At 43.5% G+C, this 15450-nt stretch overlaps 1 protein-coding gene across 1 annotated transcript; it reads right to left on the bottom strand.

The window, feature by feature from the left end:
- Nucleotides 1-106: 106 nt before the first annotated feature.
- On the bottom strand, nucleotides 107-14274 carry LOC118214537. The gene is made up of 9 exons (XM_035394573.1): nucleotides 14093-14274; nucleotides 11782-11927; nucleotides 10996-11077; nucleotides 10641-10776; nucleotides 9309-9511; nucleotides 8973-9109; nucleotides 8083-8224; nucleotides 3871-7783; nucleotides 107-2648 (listed from the first exon to the last, which is right to left on the bottom strand). Exons 1-9 carry the CDS (start codon nucleotides 14216-14218, stop codon nucleotides 2638-2640), a joined length of 4896 nt encoding a protein of 1631 aa, XP_035250464.1. The 5' UTR covers nucleotides 14219-14274; the 3' UTR covers nucleotides 107-2637.
- Nucleotides 14275-15450: the final 1176 nt, after the last annotated feature.

Below are 15450 nucleotides of genomic sequence, written 5' to 3'. Positions count from 1 at the left end.
AGGTTAATGTAAACTTCAGTGCCTTCTCAATTCTCCTCTAGGTATAAAATGGATTTTGAGAGTGCAAGATTGCCTCAATTATGGCTTCAGAAATAAATATGTTTGCATGGGAAAATAGTAGCACTTTTAATAAAGCAATCTCAAATACACCTGTTACAATTAACTAAAATACGCAGTTTCCTGCTCCATCAAACAAAGGTTTATCCATTATTCTAAATCTTAAAATATTAAATACTAATGCACTTCTGAATAAGCAGTATCATTAACAAATGTGTTTAACAGCTTAAGAAAAAGCTCATTTTACTACACTGAAGGTTAAGTACTTTAATTAGCCTGGATCACATTTCCAATCTATTGGTACAGGCAACAGCTTTATTGCAGATGAATCACTGTCCATTCTGTACTGCAATAGGAAGAAAAACATGTAAATCTAACTGTAAGAAATACTGTTAAACATTCGACAAGGAAGCCCGAAAATTTGATCCACACCTGGAAATTAAATCTTATAAATTAAGCACTACAAATTCTGAAAATGAAATTGTAATCTATGATGCCCCCAGAATGCATTGGGACATTACATTTTTCTTCACTGCAAGCCTCAAGTCATGGTCACACATTTGGCTTCCTCTTGATTACATAGCAATTTTAGTACTTGACTTCCTTTGGTTTATTTTTTTAATTGTCTTAACAAAAGGCATTCATATTTGCTCTAAGAAAAAATACAGTCGATGAAGATCATCTTAGTTTGGATTATGTAAGAAAAATAAATATAGGATTCCATATACAGTGACACAAACCCACATAACCGGCTGCATGACCCATTTCAAAACTGACCGAGGACCAATATTAACACATTGTCCACGGTTTAAATTAAGAATTTAAGCAAGTTTCCAGCGTGTTATGGTTCAGCAAGCGTCAAGCACAAATTATACAACCAAAAGTCAGACAGTGGTTGGTGATCTAGCCGAATTGGCGATCGGCCTATTGCAATGACAGTCAGTGATTAGGCTTTATGATACAGGACTGTACATGACACTTTGGACATCTCCAGAAAAGTATTAAACAGTCAACTAACAAACTTTGAAACAAGATTTGTTGTTTGAACTCCGCCTTGCAGTTACATCTCACCGAAGTCAATTTTTGGATGAATTTTCCCCCTTGCGTACCTTCAGCCAAGAAAAGGAAGATAAGATGATTACGCGCTGTGGCTTTTCCTGTTATTTTTCCTGTACCTCCATTACAGCAGAAATACAAAATATAACCTCAGGGGAGAAGTTTCAAATTGGTGTGCTACCTGGAAATGCGTTTATGGCGAGAGAACCAGACAGAATTAATTTGAGTCCTCTTTTTCAAATTAGTGTTTTATTTAAAACAAATTTTTGTTATATAAACCTGCTTTTTCTATTGAACCATAAACCATCCAAACTCTTTACATATACAGAACTAAGATAAAAACAATGTGAATAAATAAGAATGCCACTGTTCACGCATTGAACAGTTATGTGCCAGCTTTGGGACACAACTTTTTCTTTCTTTTTTTCTCTTTTAAACTTTTTTTTAAATTTTTTTTACAAAATGTAATTTCGAAAGAAAAAAAAAAAACAAACAAACTCCACAGCGTTTAATAGAGCTCTGATAAAAAGGTTTACACCCCCATTTGTCTTATTGGATTGAACTTCCTGTCATTAACTGGTTAGCCCATACCTGAGTGGTGTGGAATACTGTCCATGTACATAGGGGTTACACACTCAATCTCTGCCCATCCGTCCACTTTAAACTGCCCGGTTAACAATCTGTTTTGCAGGGCCCTTGTGCAGTGCACTTCTTCATCCCCATGGCAACGCAGCACTGTCCAACAGGCACAATACGATACAGTGAATCAGACAAACTTTCGTTGACCTCAGTGAGATGCAGACGGTCACGTTGCACGACGGAAATGCACCAGCTGGAGACAAACGAGAGGAATCACTTGAGGTGAAGGAGAGAGAGACCTGGGAGCACGACCCTCAATGCCGGCAAACACTGCGACAGGTAACGCACAACTGTGGAACAAACTCTGGGCTCATGGTGTCGCAAGATGAAAGTCTTTATTAAATCTCCAATGGCTGTCTTTATACAACAGGCAGAGTCCCCCCTCGGCCTCTAAAGTAAGTAAGACAAAATTGTCCACATGGCCACGTTCCCGAACCACTTACAATAAATATTGCAGGAAGTTGAACATTACGGTCCAGGCACTTCTTAAAACTGGGAATGTGTCCTGACTGTTGGGCAAATTTTCATTGCCAAGTTGCCGCTGCCTGACCAGAGGAGAAGGACTCCACTCACAAACAGTTCTCCGTGGCGAGTTCCATCGCTTCAGAGCTCAATGACAGACCCCAAAGTGGCTCTCTGGTGGTCGCCTGTAAGGTTGTAGTTTCAGTTCCTCTGCACCCACGGCTGAGCTGTAGTATGGACTGAAGTCCTCTGAGTTGCTTGCTCGAGAGGTTGGCAGAGAGGTTGTGAAAAGGGCCCATCCATCAGGCCCGTATGGAAGTAGGTTGACCTCCTTAGATGAAGGTCGTCCACTCGCACCCTGTCTGCTCCTGGATGGTCCCCACAGATGTCACTGTCAGTTTCACCTTTCTTTTCTTTTCTTTTTTAACAGGCACCTGTAAATTATAGAGAGGTACACAAAAAATACTTCAGAAAAACATTTATCCATCCTGTGAGGTTTGTAATCAGTTAAAATTTGCCATGAGACACTGCTGCTACACAGTACAGCCAGGCGGATATGCGATTTTTTAGATTTATACCATGCCAGTTTTAGAGAGGAAAAATTCACCGATTACCGATATGATGGTTAACAGTGAATTTTTCAGCTTGATGATGAACACAGACTTTTTGTGTGGATTGTGCACCAGTTTTGCATCGATATGATGATGCGAAGGTACTTGGCTGCTTTCTTTAACAAATAAATTGCATTGAAGAATATTTTGTTATTAACATCCTGTCAACCAATTTTATAGTAAACATCAATCAATTACTGGCCAACAGTACAGCCAGTCAATTAGTGGCACATTATTAAAAAGAAGCATAGCTTCTCTGCATTTGCATGTGCCAGGGAGATCCTCTTGTCCTCACAGATGTTCCCTATTGTGCTAAAAAATAATTTTCACAAAGGTAATGATTTGTATCCGTTTCCAAGTTTCCAAATAAATTAACTGTAGGCTATAAATAAGAGTAAATGAGCGGAGGTCCAACAATAGCCTACCGACAATAAACACGCAGCAAATGAGCGGTCATCACTCCGAAAACGCCCTCAATCCGCCACCGGGCAGCGATAAAACCAATGAGCAAAAATGCCAGTTAACCGCTGGTCATTTCTACCATTAGCCCACAAAAGGCCTCTACGTGGTTGGTGCGTCTGTGTGCATGCCAACTCCTTACCTGGACGGAAATATGGACCGCTTGTGACTGACTCGCTCAAAGCTTACTAGTTCTCAAAATTGAGCTGGCTGCCAGCTATTTAGAAGTTTACAATTAACTCAGTCCCTACTACTTTGTTTGTACAAACAATTTTTTTCCATTTACTGCACCGCACTGCCACTGCACCCTCGGAAGTAGCTGGATATTCTGTTAATCGCCCTCTTGTGATACGGGCTCTGTACACCCTGCATCAAGCAAAGACGCTTGAAATCAACTAAACGAACCCACACTGACATGACCGTCTCCCTCAACTTGCCCCCACACTCGCATCATTAGTTCCCCTGGGTATAAAATATGCAATATATGCAATACGCAATATGTGAAGCAATGAATGGCAACATATGTAACAATGTAAAAGATTACAACAATTCACATTGACAAAAACGCCTTAGCATGCCGACTTACTTTCTTCATCCGAGTCGAAGCCAAAGAGGGACGTGCAGTTGTTGAGGGAGAGATGTCTCTGCAGGTCCTCCGCGCTGCCGAAGGAGGAGAAGCACTTGGAGCAGCGTCGCCTCTGAGCATCGCCGGTCAAGCTGCTCGGCTCCACAGAAGAGCGAGAGTCGCTGGGCGACGACTTCCGGCGCTTCGGCATGCTGATGTAGCGCTCGTCAAGGTAGGCCGAGGGCGGGGGCCGGACGAAGGGCCGGCCCGAGGTTCCTCCGTAGCTGGAAAGCTCCGCTTCACCATCTTTGACCCTTTTTTGTGCCTGAGCGACAGGCTCCTCCTGGTGACTCGCTACGCTTTCCGGTTCGATCCCTTTGTCGACATTATTGATCTCCACTGGGGTCTCTTTGCTACTCTCCATTGTAGATTCGGTATCCACCTGGGTGTGCGAGAGAGTTGCAGTTTCCCTGTGCCCGTTCAGTAGCTGTGCGTCAGAAGCACTGCCCTCCGGAGGCCTCGTGTCTTCGGTTCCCACAGGCCTTTCAGCTGTGCTCGTTTCACCCACGGCCTTGTGTTCATCCTTAACTTCTACAGTGCCAATCTCTGCTCTGCCGCACGTGCCGCCGCTATTCGGCACAGTGGCCTGCGGCTCTGCAGACCCCTTCTTTACTTTCACGTGGTGACCGGAATCATCCTGGGCGTCTTTTCGTTTCCCTCTCGCCGGTCTGCCGACTTTACGATGCATCTGCGTCATCCACAACGAGTCTTCCTTTGTGTCAGGAACCGGGTAATGCCGCCATTCGTGATCCTGCAGCTGAGACAGGCGACCGAAGGTCTGGGAACAGCCCGCAAAGAGGCACTGTGCCTGAAGTGGTTGATGGCTCTTCAAGTGAGCCCTTAGTTCAGACTTAGTTTTGAACCTGTTTTTGCAGTCAGTATGGAGGCAGATGTGTTTGAGGGGATGGTCGTGCCTTTTGATATGGTCTTGATAATGAAGAAAGCTCCAAAATATTCTTTGGCAAAACTTACACTTTCCCTTTCTCCAGCGGAAGGCAAATTCCTGGACTTTAGTGTCACTGGGATGGGATGCCAGCGCATGTCTGATCATGGACATCCCTCTCCTGACAAACTTCTTTGTGCAACCATCTGAAGGACATGAGTATTCCTCTTTCTCAAGCTTCAGCTTTCCTTCCACAATGGATCCGTTGGCTTTCTGTACAGGTTTTTTGTCCGTGACAGAATTGGACTCTCTTACCTCCTCCAGTTTCTGCAATACTTCCTGCTTCTTATTGTACTTCCTTTTTTTTGAAGGAACCATTTTTTGGGCACTGGCTTCCGGTTTCATTTCGTGCTTAGCACTTCTTGATAGAGATCGTCTCGCACATTCCAGCGTTTCGGGAGTTCCATTTTCAGGAGCCAAGCTACTAATAGAGTCCGCTTCTAATCTCAGCTTCACAATATGCTCCTGTAAATGTTTCTTAGCAATAAGGGGACGGTTAAAAAGTTTTCCACAAAACACACACTTATGCTTGTCCCTCTGAAGGTGTGCAACAGCGTGCCGCATTATGTTTCCACCTTTGAATTCCTTTTTGCAGAGCTTGCAACGATACTTCAGAACCTTTTTCGGTAGACCATCAGACACGGGTCTAGATACAGGTTCTGGTTCTGAGAAACCCTTTTCTGGCTCTAAGATTTCAGTCTGTGGCAGTTCTAAGGGGAGCCTTGAGTCCTGCCCAGGATCATGTGTAGTGTCAGTCTGTGACACTGTTAGATTAATGACACCGTTAATGACATCACTGGGGACAGTTGCATCAGTGGAGACGGTTCCATCGCTGGGGACAGTTTCATGGCTGGGGACAGTTTCATGGCTGGGGACTATTGCATCGCTGGGGACAGCTGAATCGCTAGGGACTGTTGCATCGCTGGGGACAGCTGAATCGCTAGGGACTGTTGCATCGCTGGGGACAGTTTCAGCTGCATCGCTGAGGACAGGTTCAGCTGCATCGCTGAGGACAGGTTCAGCTGCATCCCTGGGGACAGTTTCATCACTGGGGACAGCAGTCATGTTATCCGAACCCCATGCGTTATTAACAACTGAGTCGCCAATGGTATCGGTTGTGTTTTCAAAGTTTTCTGTGCCAGCAATAACGCCTGCGTCAAAAGCACTGTCTGTGTGTTGGGGAGCACTGCTAGAGTCATCGGGAACGGAGGTCTCATCCGCTGGAACACTAATGGCATTGTCAAAAAATGAGGTCTCTGTAGCCACACTGCTCTCTTCTGCTTGAATGACTTCTTGGTGAAAAACTGCCTCAGGTACCTCTTCAAAAGCCGCAGGCATGCTCTCGGGTACTTCCACGTCAGCCTCACTGCTTGAAGCCACTCCAGGTGGAGTCTGTAAGGCGGGGGGCACTTCTACCTGCGGAACCTCACAGACTTCTCCTGAAAGCTCTGGCCCAGATTCAGTGCTTTCTGAAGGACACTCCTGTGGTGCTGTGGGGAACTCTTTCGGCACTGTATCAGGAAGCAGGACCTTTTCTTCAACATTTTCTTCTTCGGGATTTCTTGAATAGTTGTGCCACTGCTGTATGACATCGTTGTCCACCTCGACAGCGGATTCCGGGGAAACCTGGCCCCTTGCCTCTGGTGGCAGCGCACACCAGGAGGAGTTGCCTGGGGGTTCATCAGCAGAGTCCTCCTCCCTGTCACAAGATTCAGTGAAGGGTTCTTCCGAAGGAACTACTTCCATGTCAACTCTATCCTCAAGACTGGGCTCCTGTAAAGCAATATCTGCCAGTGGTTGCATTTCCACCTCCTCTGTGGACGTGTCCATCACTTCATTGTCTGGGATGCTGACTTCCAGCATGGTCACCGGGACAGGAGTCAGTACTGGGTCATCTAGGAGGGGTACAGCCAGTAGGGGCAATCCCTCTTTTTGTAGGAGGACAGTTTCTACATTTGCAGTCTCTTCTGCCGGGGACTGAGGGGTCAGCTCAACGTCACAGCTGGTTTCCTCCACGGAAACTTCTTGTGCTTTCTCAGTGTCATTGTCCGTTTGCGCCAGGCAGTTGCCATGCAGCTTTGTCTCCACCTCTGCATTTGTAGGAAGTTGTTTTTTCCTCCCAGGCTGTCCCAATCTGTTCTCCGCCTGCTTGGCCATCTCTTGCAGGAGCCATCGAGGCTTCCTGCCACGCCGTTTTAGGGTTTTCTTGTCCCCCTGTCTAGCCAGTAGTCTCTGCTGCCTATTGTCGTGTTGTCTAGTGGAGTTGTCCTGAGCCATGTCCAGCTGTCTGAAGGACCGTCTCAACTGAGAGTCATCTGTCACTTTGATAACACGTGACCCTGGTTTCCTGCCACGTTTCTTAACAAGCGATACCTCTACTACCTCAGGTGGCACTACAATGCGTCTAATCACAGGCTTATTGAACTTTTTCACAGGTCGTCTCCTCACTTGGTTTGTGCGGTATTCTGGGGTATCCAAGATGATTTTGGATGGCTCTTTCACACAGTAATTTGGTATCCATTTATCCTCCTCCATGTTTTCATTTAGAGCAGCTTGCATTACTTTCTCACTCATAAGTTTCAGGCAGTTAGTCCTCAGAGTGATTAGATTCCAAAATTCTGGGTCAAAAAACAGTCCCTTTTTGAGGATTTGGAGAACCTCAAAGCGGATGTGGTTTTTGATGAAGCCGCAGTCTGGATGGTACTCCTGGTCGGGATGAGTGTAGAGGAGGTACACAGTCTTGTAGGACTCCACGGTGCGTTCCAGAAAAAAAACCAGAAGCGCACAGGCTCTGCAAACTTCCAGGTCGTTGGGCAGCAGGAAGGCGAGGGTCTTGTAGATCAGCAGCTTGGTAACTGGGTCGTGGTGCAGGTCCATCTGAAGAGCACGGCCGCACAACTCCACGCAGAACTGCAAGCCTTCGTTCCCCAACTGACAAAAAAGACAATCCAGGTCAACAAAATTACTTTGAAAACATACGTCTGCAAGACACTTCAGCAACACAAGGGTGAGGCGAAGGACACATGCATTTCACTGAATTACAAACAAAATCAGGATGCACATTATCTAATAACCCCAATCATTTGTTATCGTTATTTTTATTTTATTTTTTAAACTATGGTAGATAACATGAATTTAATTTGAAGACACTGCCTTTCTACTGCATGCAAAATATCACTGTACAAGCATGCTACAGCTCAAATAATCCACCTAAAGGAAACAGAACTCACTTCGCCCCGGACGACCTTAATGAATGGGAAGATGGACTTCACGTTTGTTGCAGACAGCATCAGCTGATGGCATTCCTCCAGGAAGTCTTGTTTGGAGGGGTTTGCCCTGAGATGAATTTTGCTCCATATAAAGATGAGGTCCCTGTGGAAAAGACAAGTAGCGTCAAGGTCATTTCCTGTGTGGGAATACTGAGAAATGCGTTGGATTACTTGCATGTTATCTAACCACTAACACAATTAAAAGCTCCACATAATTTATTGCACAGCTATGTGCTACTGATGAAAATTCCACAGTAATGTGGTTAATAATAGGATTTATTTTTCCATTTCACAACACCAATCCAGCGCTAGGAAATTGGAACTTTCTCCCTTCATTCATGAGAGAGAATAATACTGCCCTAAATTTGCACTAAAGTAGAGTGTACAGTTGGTCACATTACACTATGCACAAGTACTCTGTAAAGAGAAAGGAATCACTGAGGGTTAAATTTAAGATATTAATCAGCAGATCTTTGCTAAGTGTGTAAAGACGTATATCAGACTGACTAGATCACTAGTCAAGGGAGCCCTTATATCAGCACAGGATGTTTTTCAACTCCTGACAAGGTAAGTTACAGCATACAGCACATCAGAATTAATTAGTAAATGTGCCATTTGACGTTAAATATATACATCCACGTCTAATAATAGTTAGAACAGAAGTCAAATATAAACAATCTTGAAGGTGTAAATTAATTTCCTCAACTGTACCCAATGCATGTTGAGACTTTTTGTGGGTCAAGGACACTATTCCATAGCTCAGTCTGCCACTGCATTCCCTATTGGTCTGAAATGCCCAGGAAGCTAGAGAAGGAGACGATTTCTTCAGAAAGAGACGAAAGGCCACTCACCAAATGTAGTACATGTCTCCGTTCTGCAGCTGCTGAACAAGAAAGGCCCTGCTAAGAGCTAAGAGCAGGTCGTCCCTTTCCTCGTTCTCGCTGTTGCATATGATCTCCACGGCATCTTTCCCATCGATCTCAGCTATCTGGGATGAGAGCAGACAGGGCCGAGAAGAACAGGGGTCAGGTTAAGCGTGTGCACGCTAAGCAAAAGAGAAACACATTTATGATCAAAATGATGGAATTCCACAGTTAGCAACCCGTTGGTTCCGAGGATTTTCTGTGCACACAGAAACGTGTGGGTTGTCGCCCTTCGGGGACTAAAACAGAGCCCTCTGACCTTACCTCCTTCTGCAAGTGATCGTAGAGCGATGCCTTCAGGAGGCAGGTCAGATAGGCCTGGTGAAAGTAGAGGCACCGGCCCGCTTCCGGATGCTCTATGCAGCTCTTCGCCAGAGCGACGGCCTCCTGAATGCGCTCGCAGGCCTGCAGGTAGCGCACCCGCAGCTCGAAGAACACCGCGGCCTCCGAGCTCAGGTAGCGCTCCACTGCGGAGAAAACGCCAAACAGACACGGAAGCTGAGTGCGAAGCCGCCAACGTTTTGCCGTTCTCTGTTCAAAAACACGCCGTGACGCGCCTAGAAGGTGCCGTTTCTCAAATCCTGATCCCCAAGCGTTCGACATCTGCCGATGCTGGCGAAATGATCTGATTCATTTTTTTACGAATGCAACCAAAAGAAAACACCCATCGCACCGCACAGCAACCCACTGTTATTCAAGTACACAACACATTTTCTCTATACATCAGTAAAACTGAATTCCTAAAATCTACTTCTGTACCAAATTACCAAAATCAAAATGAATACAGCGACAGCTGAACCAGTGTTTCACTGAAACTAAACAAGCAACAAACACAAACAAGTTCCCATCCCAAATTATTGATGAATGGATTCTGAATATTGACATTTTAGTTTCCATGTAAATACTGAGCAATGACTGCCCATTTTATGCAGCATATAACAACGGCAAACACTTCCAACGTAATTTACATAGCACGTGGGTGGTCAGATTATTTTGGAATCACTGAAAGCAGTGAAGAGATTGTGCTGAATCCAAAAATAAATCTTTTGTTGAATAGCCTACATCATGGGGAATTTCATTTCTCAACAAACAGACTGAACCCATAAATTTCCTTAACTGTAAACATAACCCCAGGACATGCAGTCAACAAAACATTGTCCCGTCTGTACATAACCAGCATTGAATATGAAACATGCAATGTAAAAAAAAAAAAAAAAAAAAAAAAAAATCAGTTTATGGCTTTTTGATTAAAATATGCAGTCCATATAAGCTATTTTAATTGCAGTGGAGCACTACATGAATTAGGTTTGACCGCACTGAGTACTAATCTGGATTTGACATCTGCAGAACTGTTGCAATGCTTTTATTTAGGGTGCGCACCCCCCCGCCCCCCCCCACATTCATACAAATTAATGAAATACCTCCATGGAATCGCTGATTAAATTTAATTGGGCGCAATGACCAAATGCAGCAGGAATACAGGTCATGTCCAATATAGGACCAAATGCTAATCGCCGTTGGTGGTTCCAACCGATAAACATGGCCATGATTTCGGCGGTATCTTTCCTAGCTGACAGGGGAACGGCGACGGCGTACCTTCTTCCCGCGGTGCACCCGTCTCTCTCAGGATCGTCTGCAGGACGGGGTTCTCCCACGGCCCGCCATCTTTGATGACCTGCTTCAGCAGCAGCAGGTACACATTCTTGTGTCTCGCTAGGCTTGCCTGGCATTCCTGCAGAGGGAGAGGTGGCAGCTGTGGTCAGGGAACCCGTCAGTGACGCATCGTGTGTTCCAACAACTCGGTTTGGAAACGAGATCACTTTAAGGCAGAAGTCCTTTTCTCGACTGATGCAAATGAAGCCAACCTCTCGAACATTCAAAAGTAATATGTAATGTAATGTAAATATGAGGACGACCCAAGTGCTAGAACAGCATAAATCTGGTTTCTCACCTGAAAAGACTCAAGGATATCTTTCAGAGGACTCTCCAGGAATTCATCCTTCCCAAAAAACAGCAGCAGCTCAAAATAGCTCCTGTAAAACATTTTTTTTTTTTTTGTGTTAACATCTGGTTTTATTTCATATGGGGGGGGAAAAAAGATACATCATTGCCATTGTTAAAATTAATCAGATGTTTTTCCAGATTTCAACTTCAACCGATTCTCTCTTGGGCAGCAAGACAAACTTCACTGGATTTTAAACAACAGAAAATTTAAGCCCAGACCACAAAATGTTTCTTTTAATCATTAATCACTTCTGAGAAATAGGCCAGAATTTTCATACACCGTGACATGCACTGTCCCCTTGGTTCAGGTTTCTGAAACTGCAGTGTTGGTCATTCAGTTTTTGGGTGCCTGAAACATCCACTTCGCAAGCACTTCACTTTGCAAGATTACAATGCGGACCAACAAGCTGATCACTACCATACAGCATATCCCCAGAACTAGAGCAACGCAGACAGCCAGCACCTCTCTCAACACATCGGAAACAAACAGAGGCTGACAGTATGCACCCAGTTACGAGCCGACTTGTAACGAATGCAAAAGTGACAATTCTGAAAGTGTAGTGTGAATTTGCAATCCCAGTCACCACTCCTATGCACAATATACATCCCACAGTCACCACTCCTATGCACAATATACGTCCCACCGTCACCACTCATATGCACAATATACGTTATACAACAGCACGGACTTCAATCACAGCAAGAGGATACAACTGAGAAGGGGGCCACATACAAGGCAAGGCTGCTCAGGGCATAGCGCACATGTTCGCAGTCCGACGGGAAGGTCGCTGTGTCTCGGGCAAAGTAGCAGAGTGATGTCCGTAGCACCTGTAGCTGGGGTAACGGCACCTGCCATCTTCCAGTCTGATCCTCCACCAACTGCGGAGCGAGGGACAGAAACACAGTCTGTTTACAGGGGTTTTTATGGCAACAGTTTGCACACATTTTTGCATCTGCTTTTTTACTGAATGTAGCGTTGGCAAAAGGCCCCATGCAACGCTAAATTTCTCATTACACTGTCACCAAGTGTAGAATGGAGTTTATTTCCTGCAGTAGCACATCCCATGCCTTTTGACTACATGTACGCATGCTACACATGGGCGTGACTTATAATGGGCATGTGCCAATTATTTGTTCTGGCAAAATTTATTTATTCTGCTCGATGCCAAAGCCTCCAATTTATCATTTTTCAAATAATCCAAAAGTTTTATCAAATTGCCTCAAACTGACTTATTTCTCATCAAATTATATAACACAGAAGTATGTAAATCTTTTCATTTATATATTTTAAAAAAAACTTTTAAAATAATTTCACGCTATCAACTACACTTAAGAGCTAAATCTGTATGTTGTATTGTACTTAAAACCTGCTTTAAAAAAAATAAAATAAAATACTGGCGCTTTCTCATGGTGTAGATCCTGACATCATGAACATAATTATATTTCAGCATAAAGGAGGATGGCCTGCCAACATTTATCCACAAATTCAAATAAATATGCTGAGACATGGAGAATCTGCATGGATGCATGGCCAGTAAATGACAATTCCAGGTGTAAATAACGGCATGTTTGCAGCAAGGACTGCTGTCAGAAACACCGAATCTGTAGCCTCTTCACATAATTATTTCTCACACAAGACCTCTAGTCAAGGAGTTGAGTGTCCCAGATCACTAGTACCCTTAGCTCCCAAAGTAGCATACATATCTTCTCAAATATGAACTCAATGAAAGATATTTGTCTTTGTATTCTATTTTCGTGGAATATACCTTCTTGTGCAATCTCGATTCTACACCATACATCATTCACTTTGTAGCTAGGAATCCCCAATGGGAAAGGTTAAAAAATTCTGTTTGTTAATTGAGATCAGAAATGCTCTATCATTTACCCTCACTTAAGGGCTTTCTCTTCTGTACACAATACTTTGCAATGTATGGTGGAGGGAAGATATCACAACAGATATATTTTTTCTCTGCCATTCAGTCTTATACACATTCTATGATAACCAAAGAAACTAGGCACTAAGCTAGCCACAAACAAATGCGAATTTCGCTCATAACTTACCCAAAACTGGTTCAACCCGACAAGTATTGCTTGAACTAGTTGTAATACTACCGTTGTGTCTTAACTTTCACACCTCTAATGCCTTAATAATTCTGCAAATGCAGATAAAGCACTGCAATTAGGTCTACGTCGCGTGTAGGCCAAATAAATCCCAACAGAATCTAACGATAGCTTGTGATTCTGTTTAAAGGTACTATAACATTATTATGAGTAACACCCACAATCGATTGACAGGTGAATGCAAACACCTAATCAATCAGTCAAGCAGCCGTTAATCAACGTAATATTGAGCAAGTTAGCCGCCTTTTCCTTAAACTTTGTTTCTTTTGACATCCTAGACAGGCTTTTCAGACCGACGTGTAAAGTTGATTGGAAAAATAAAATGCCAACTAGTTTCTTCTTTGTGGGCAAAAATGCAAAGCTGTTGGCCGCAGATTAGTACGTATGAGCTAACGTCAGCTGGCTAGCAGTTTGTAACGGCATTTCGTCTCAAGAATACACCTCTGACGCTGTCATTTGAAAACGGCGGCCAAGAAATTATTAATGTTAATACTACTTTAGAAGAAAATCGGTTCTTTCGAGAAATATCGAGGACGCAGTGAGAAATTCAAATAAAATGGTACTTAACGTTCAGGTAATGCAACTGGATGTCGTTTCATTAGTTAATATTAGCAAGTTGACTAGCTAGCTACATCGTGTTTTCTGTGAAACATTATCAGACCAAACCTAACATTTGGCTAGCGAACAAACATAGAAATAAATGGGAGTGCACCAAGACAGGTGGTCAGCAGACACTTTCTGGAGGTGTACGGCTCGCTGCTTAATTAGTTAGCTCCAGTGGTTAAACGGGATAAACTAAGAAAAGAAAGTAAACATTACCTTAGATGCTAAGCTAGCCTTGGCTACTCGTACTGGGGGAGGGGAACAAGCTAACGACGGATCTCAACAGCCCGCCATGGCCGTGCTTTAGTTATTTCGCTTACCTCGCAAAATCTAGCGCAGTAGTCCTTGCTTTGCGATCCACATTCGTCGCTACTGCGACAGTTCAATAAACTCCCTAACTGTTCTTTAAAGCTTTCTGATTCCAGGTCGCCCTCTTCTTCCGCCATACTGCTTGCCTTACCCTGCGCGTACAACAACGACCACACAGCCCCCGTTAGATTGACTTCCTGTACAGCCCACTCGGTGTACACTAATTGGATAGCATTCATGTCAATCTCGCCGCTTTTCCGTGTGTAGTGCTCGCTGATTGGACTGCGTTCAGCTTCATTCTCATTTTCATTCTCATATCCGCATCATATGTTTCAATCTAGATTATTTGATTGGACATGTACTTTGGGCAAATATTCTAATTATTATAATAGTCATCATCAGGAAAACTCCATTGACATTAGGTCATATTTTATTTCACACTCCCACTGTTTTCTGGTGAATATGACCCTAAAACTACTTCTAATGTGAAAAAGGCAGAAATCAATGGTTTGCCACTTTAATCTTCAATTACTTTTCCTAAAATGACCCAAAAAAGCAAAAATAATTTTTTCATAATTTTTCAATGATCCTCTGATTTGACTGCACAGAATGTTACATTGTGATGCTTTGGGTCAATATGACCCATGTAATAATTTAAAGGAAGTGTTTGGGTCAATGCACTCACATTTCACTAAAATACTCCACTGTCCCTCATAGAGTAACATAACATAATGATGAGAACAGACCATTCAGCCAAACAATATTTTCCATTTTCTTTGCACTAATGCATACCTAGTGCTCAGCATTTACCTGCAAACTAGACAGCATCTAGCACCGTATCAAGCCTGGCCTTGACAGCCCGAGTTTCTGTCTCTATCACCTGACCTGGCAAGCTATTCCTCATAGCGACTGGTACTTCCTGATGTCTGTGGAATTTACATTTTTTCCATCGATGCCCTCTCATTCTACTTACAGAATCCAACATGAAGAATCTCCTGTAATTCACTTTAACCCTTTTATGAATTTAAAAGCCTCAATCAAATCACCCCTTAGTCTTCTTTTTCTAAGCTTGAGGAGATTAAGTATCGTAAGTCTCTCCTCATGACTCATCTTTCAAGGAGCTTTGAACTTCTTATACCATTCTTATAGTGCAATGCCTGGAACTGTATACAATGATCACACACAAACACATTAGTACACATGCTCGGATAAGTGTGCATACATGCACAGGCTCACGCTCACGTGTACATTTTCACCAATTGAGATTGAAAATAACTTTCGGAGGATATCGAACTATCATTTTTACTCAATTCAACACACAACACATTTTGTTCTGTGGGGGGTGCCTTGTTGGGCCATTCAGTGTTAT

The sequence above is a fragment of the Anguilla anguilla genome, chromosome 15 (genome assembly GCF_013347855.1).
Source record: "Anguilla anguilla isolate fAngAng1 chromosome 15, fAngAng1.pri, whole genome shotgun sequence".
Lineage (NCBI taxonomy): Eukaryota > Metazoa > Chordata > Actinopteri > Anguilliformes > Anguillidae > Anguilla > Anguilla anguilla.
This window is presented reverse-complemented; position numbering and strand designations above follow the sequence as displayed.

Coding starts and splice junctions, on each gene's coding strand:
- LOC118214537 (XM_035394573.1), bottom strand. CDS start 14,218: ATGGCGGAAGAAGAGGGCGACCTGGAATCAGAAAGCTTTAAAGAACAG. Junction 10,777..10,995: donor ATATCCTTGAGTCTTTTCAG/GTGAGAAACCAG, acceptor CTCCCTCTGCAG/GAATGCCAGGCAAGCCTAGC. Junction 7,784..8,082: donor TTAAGGTCGTCCGGGGCGAA/GTGAGTTCTGTT, acceptor CTTTTTTGTCAG/TTGGGGAACGAAGGCTTGCA.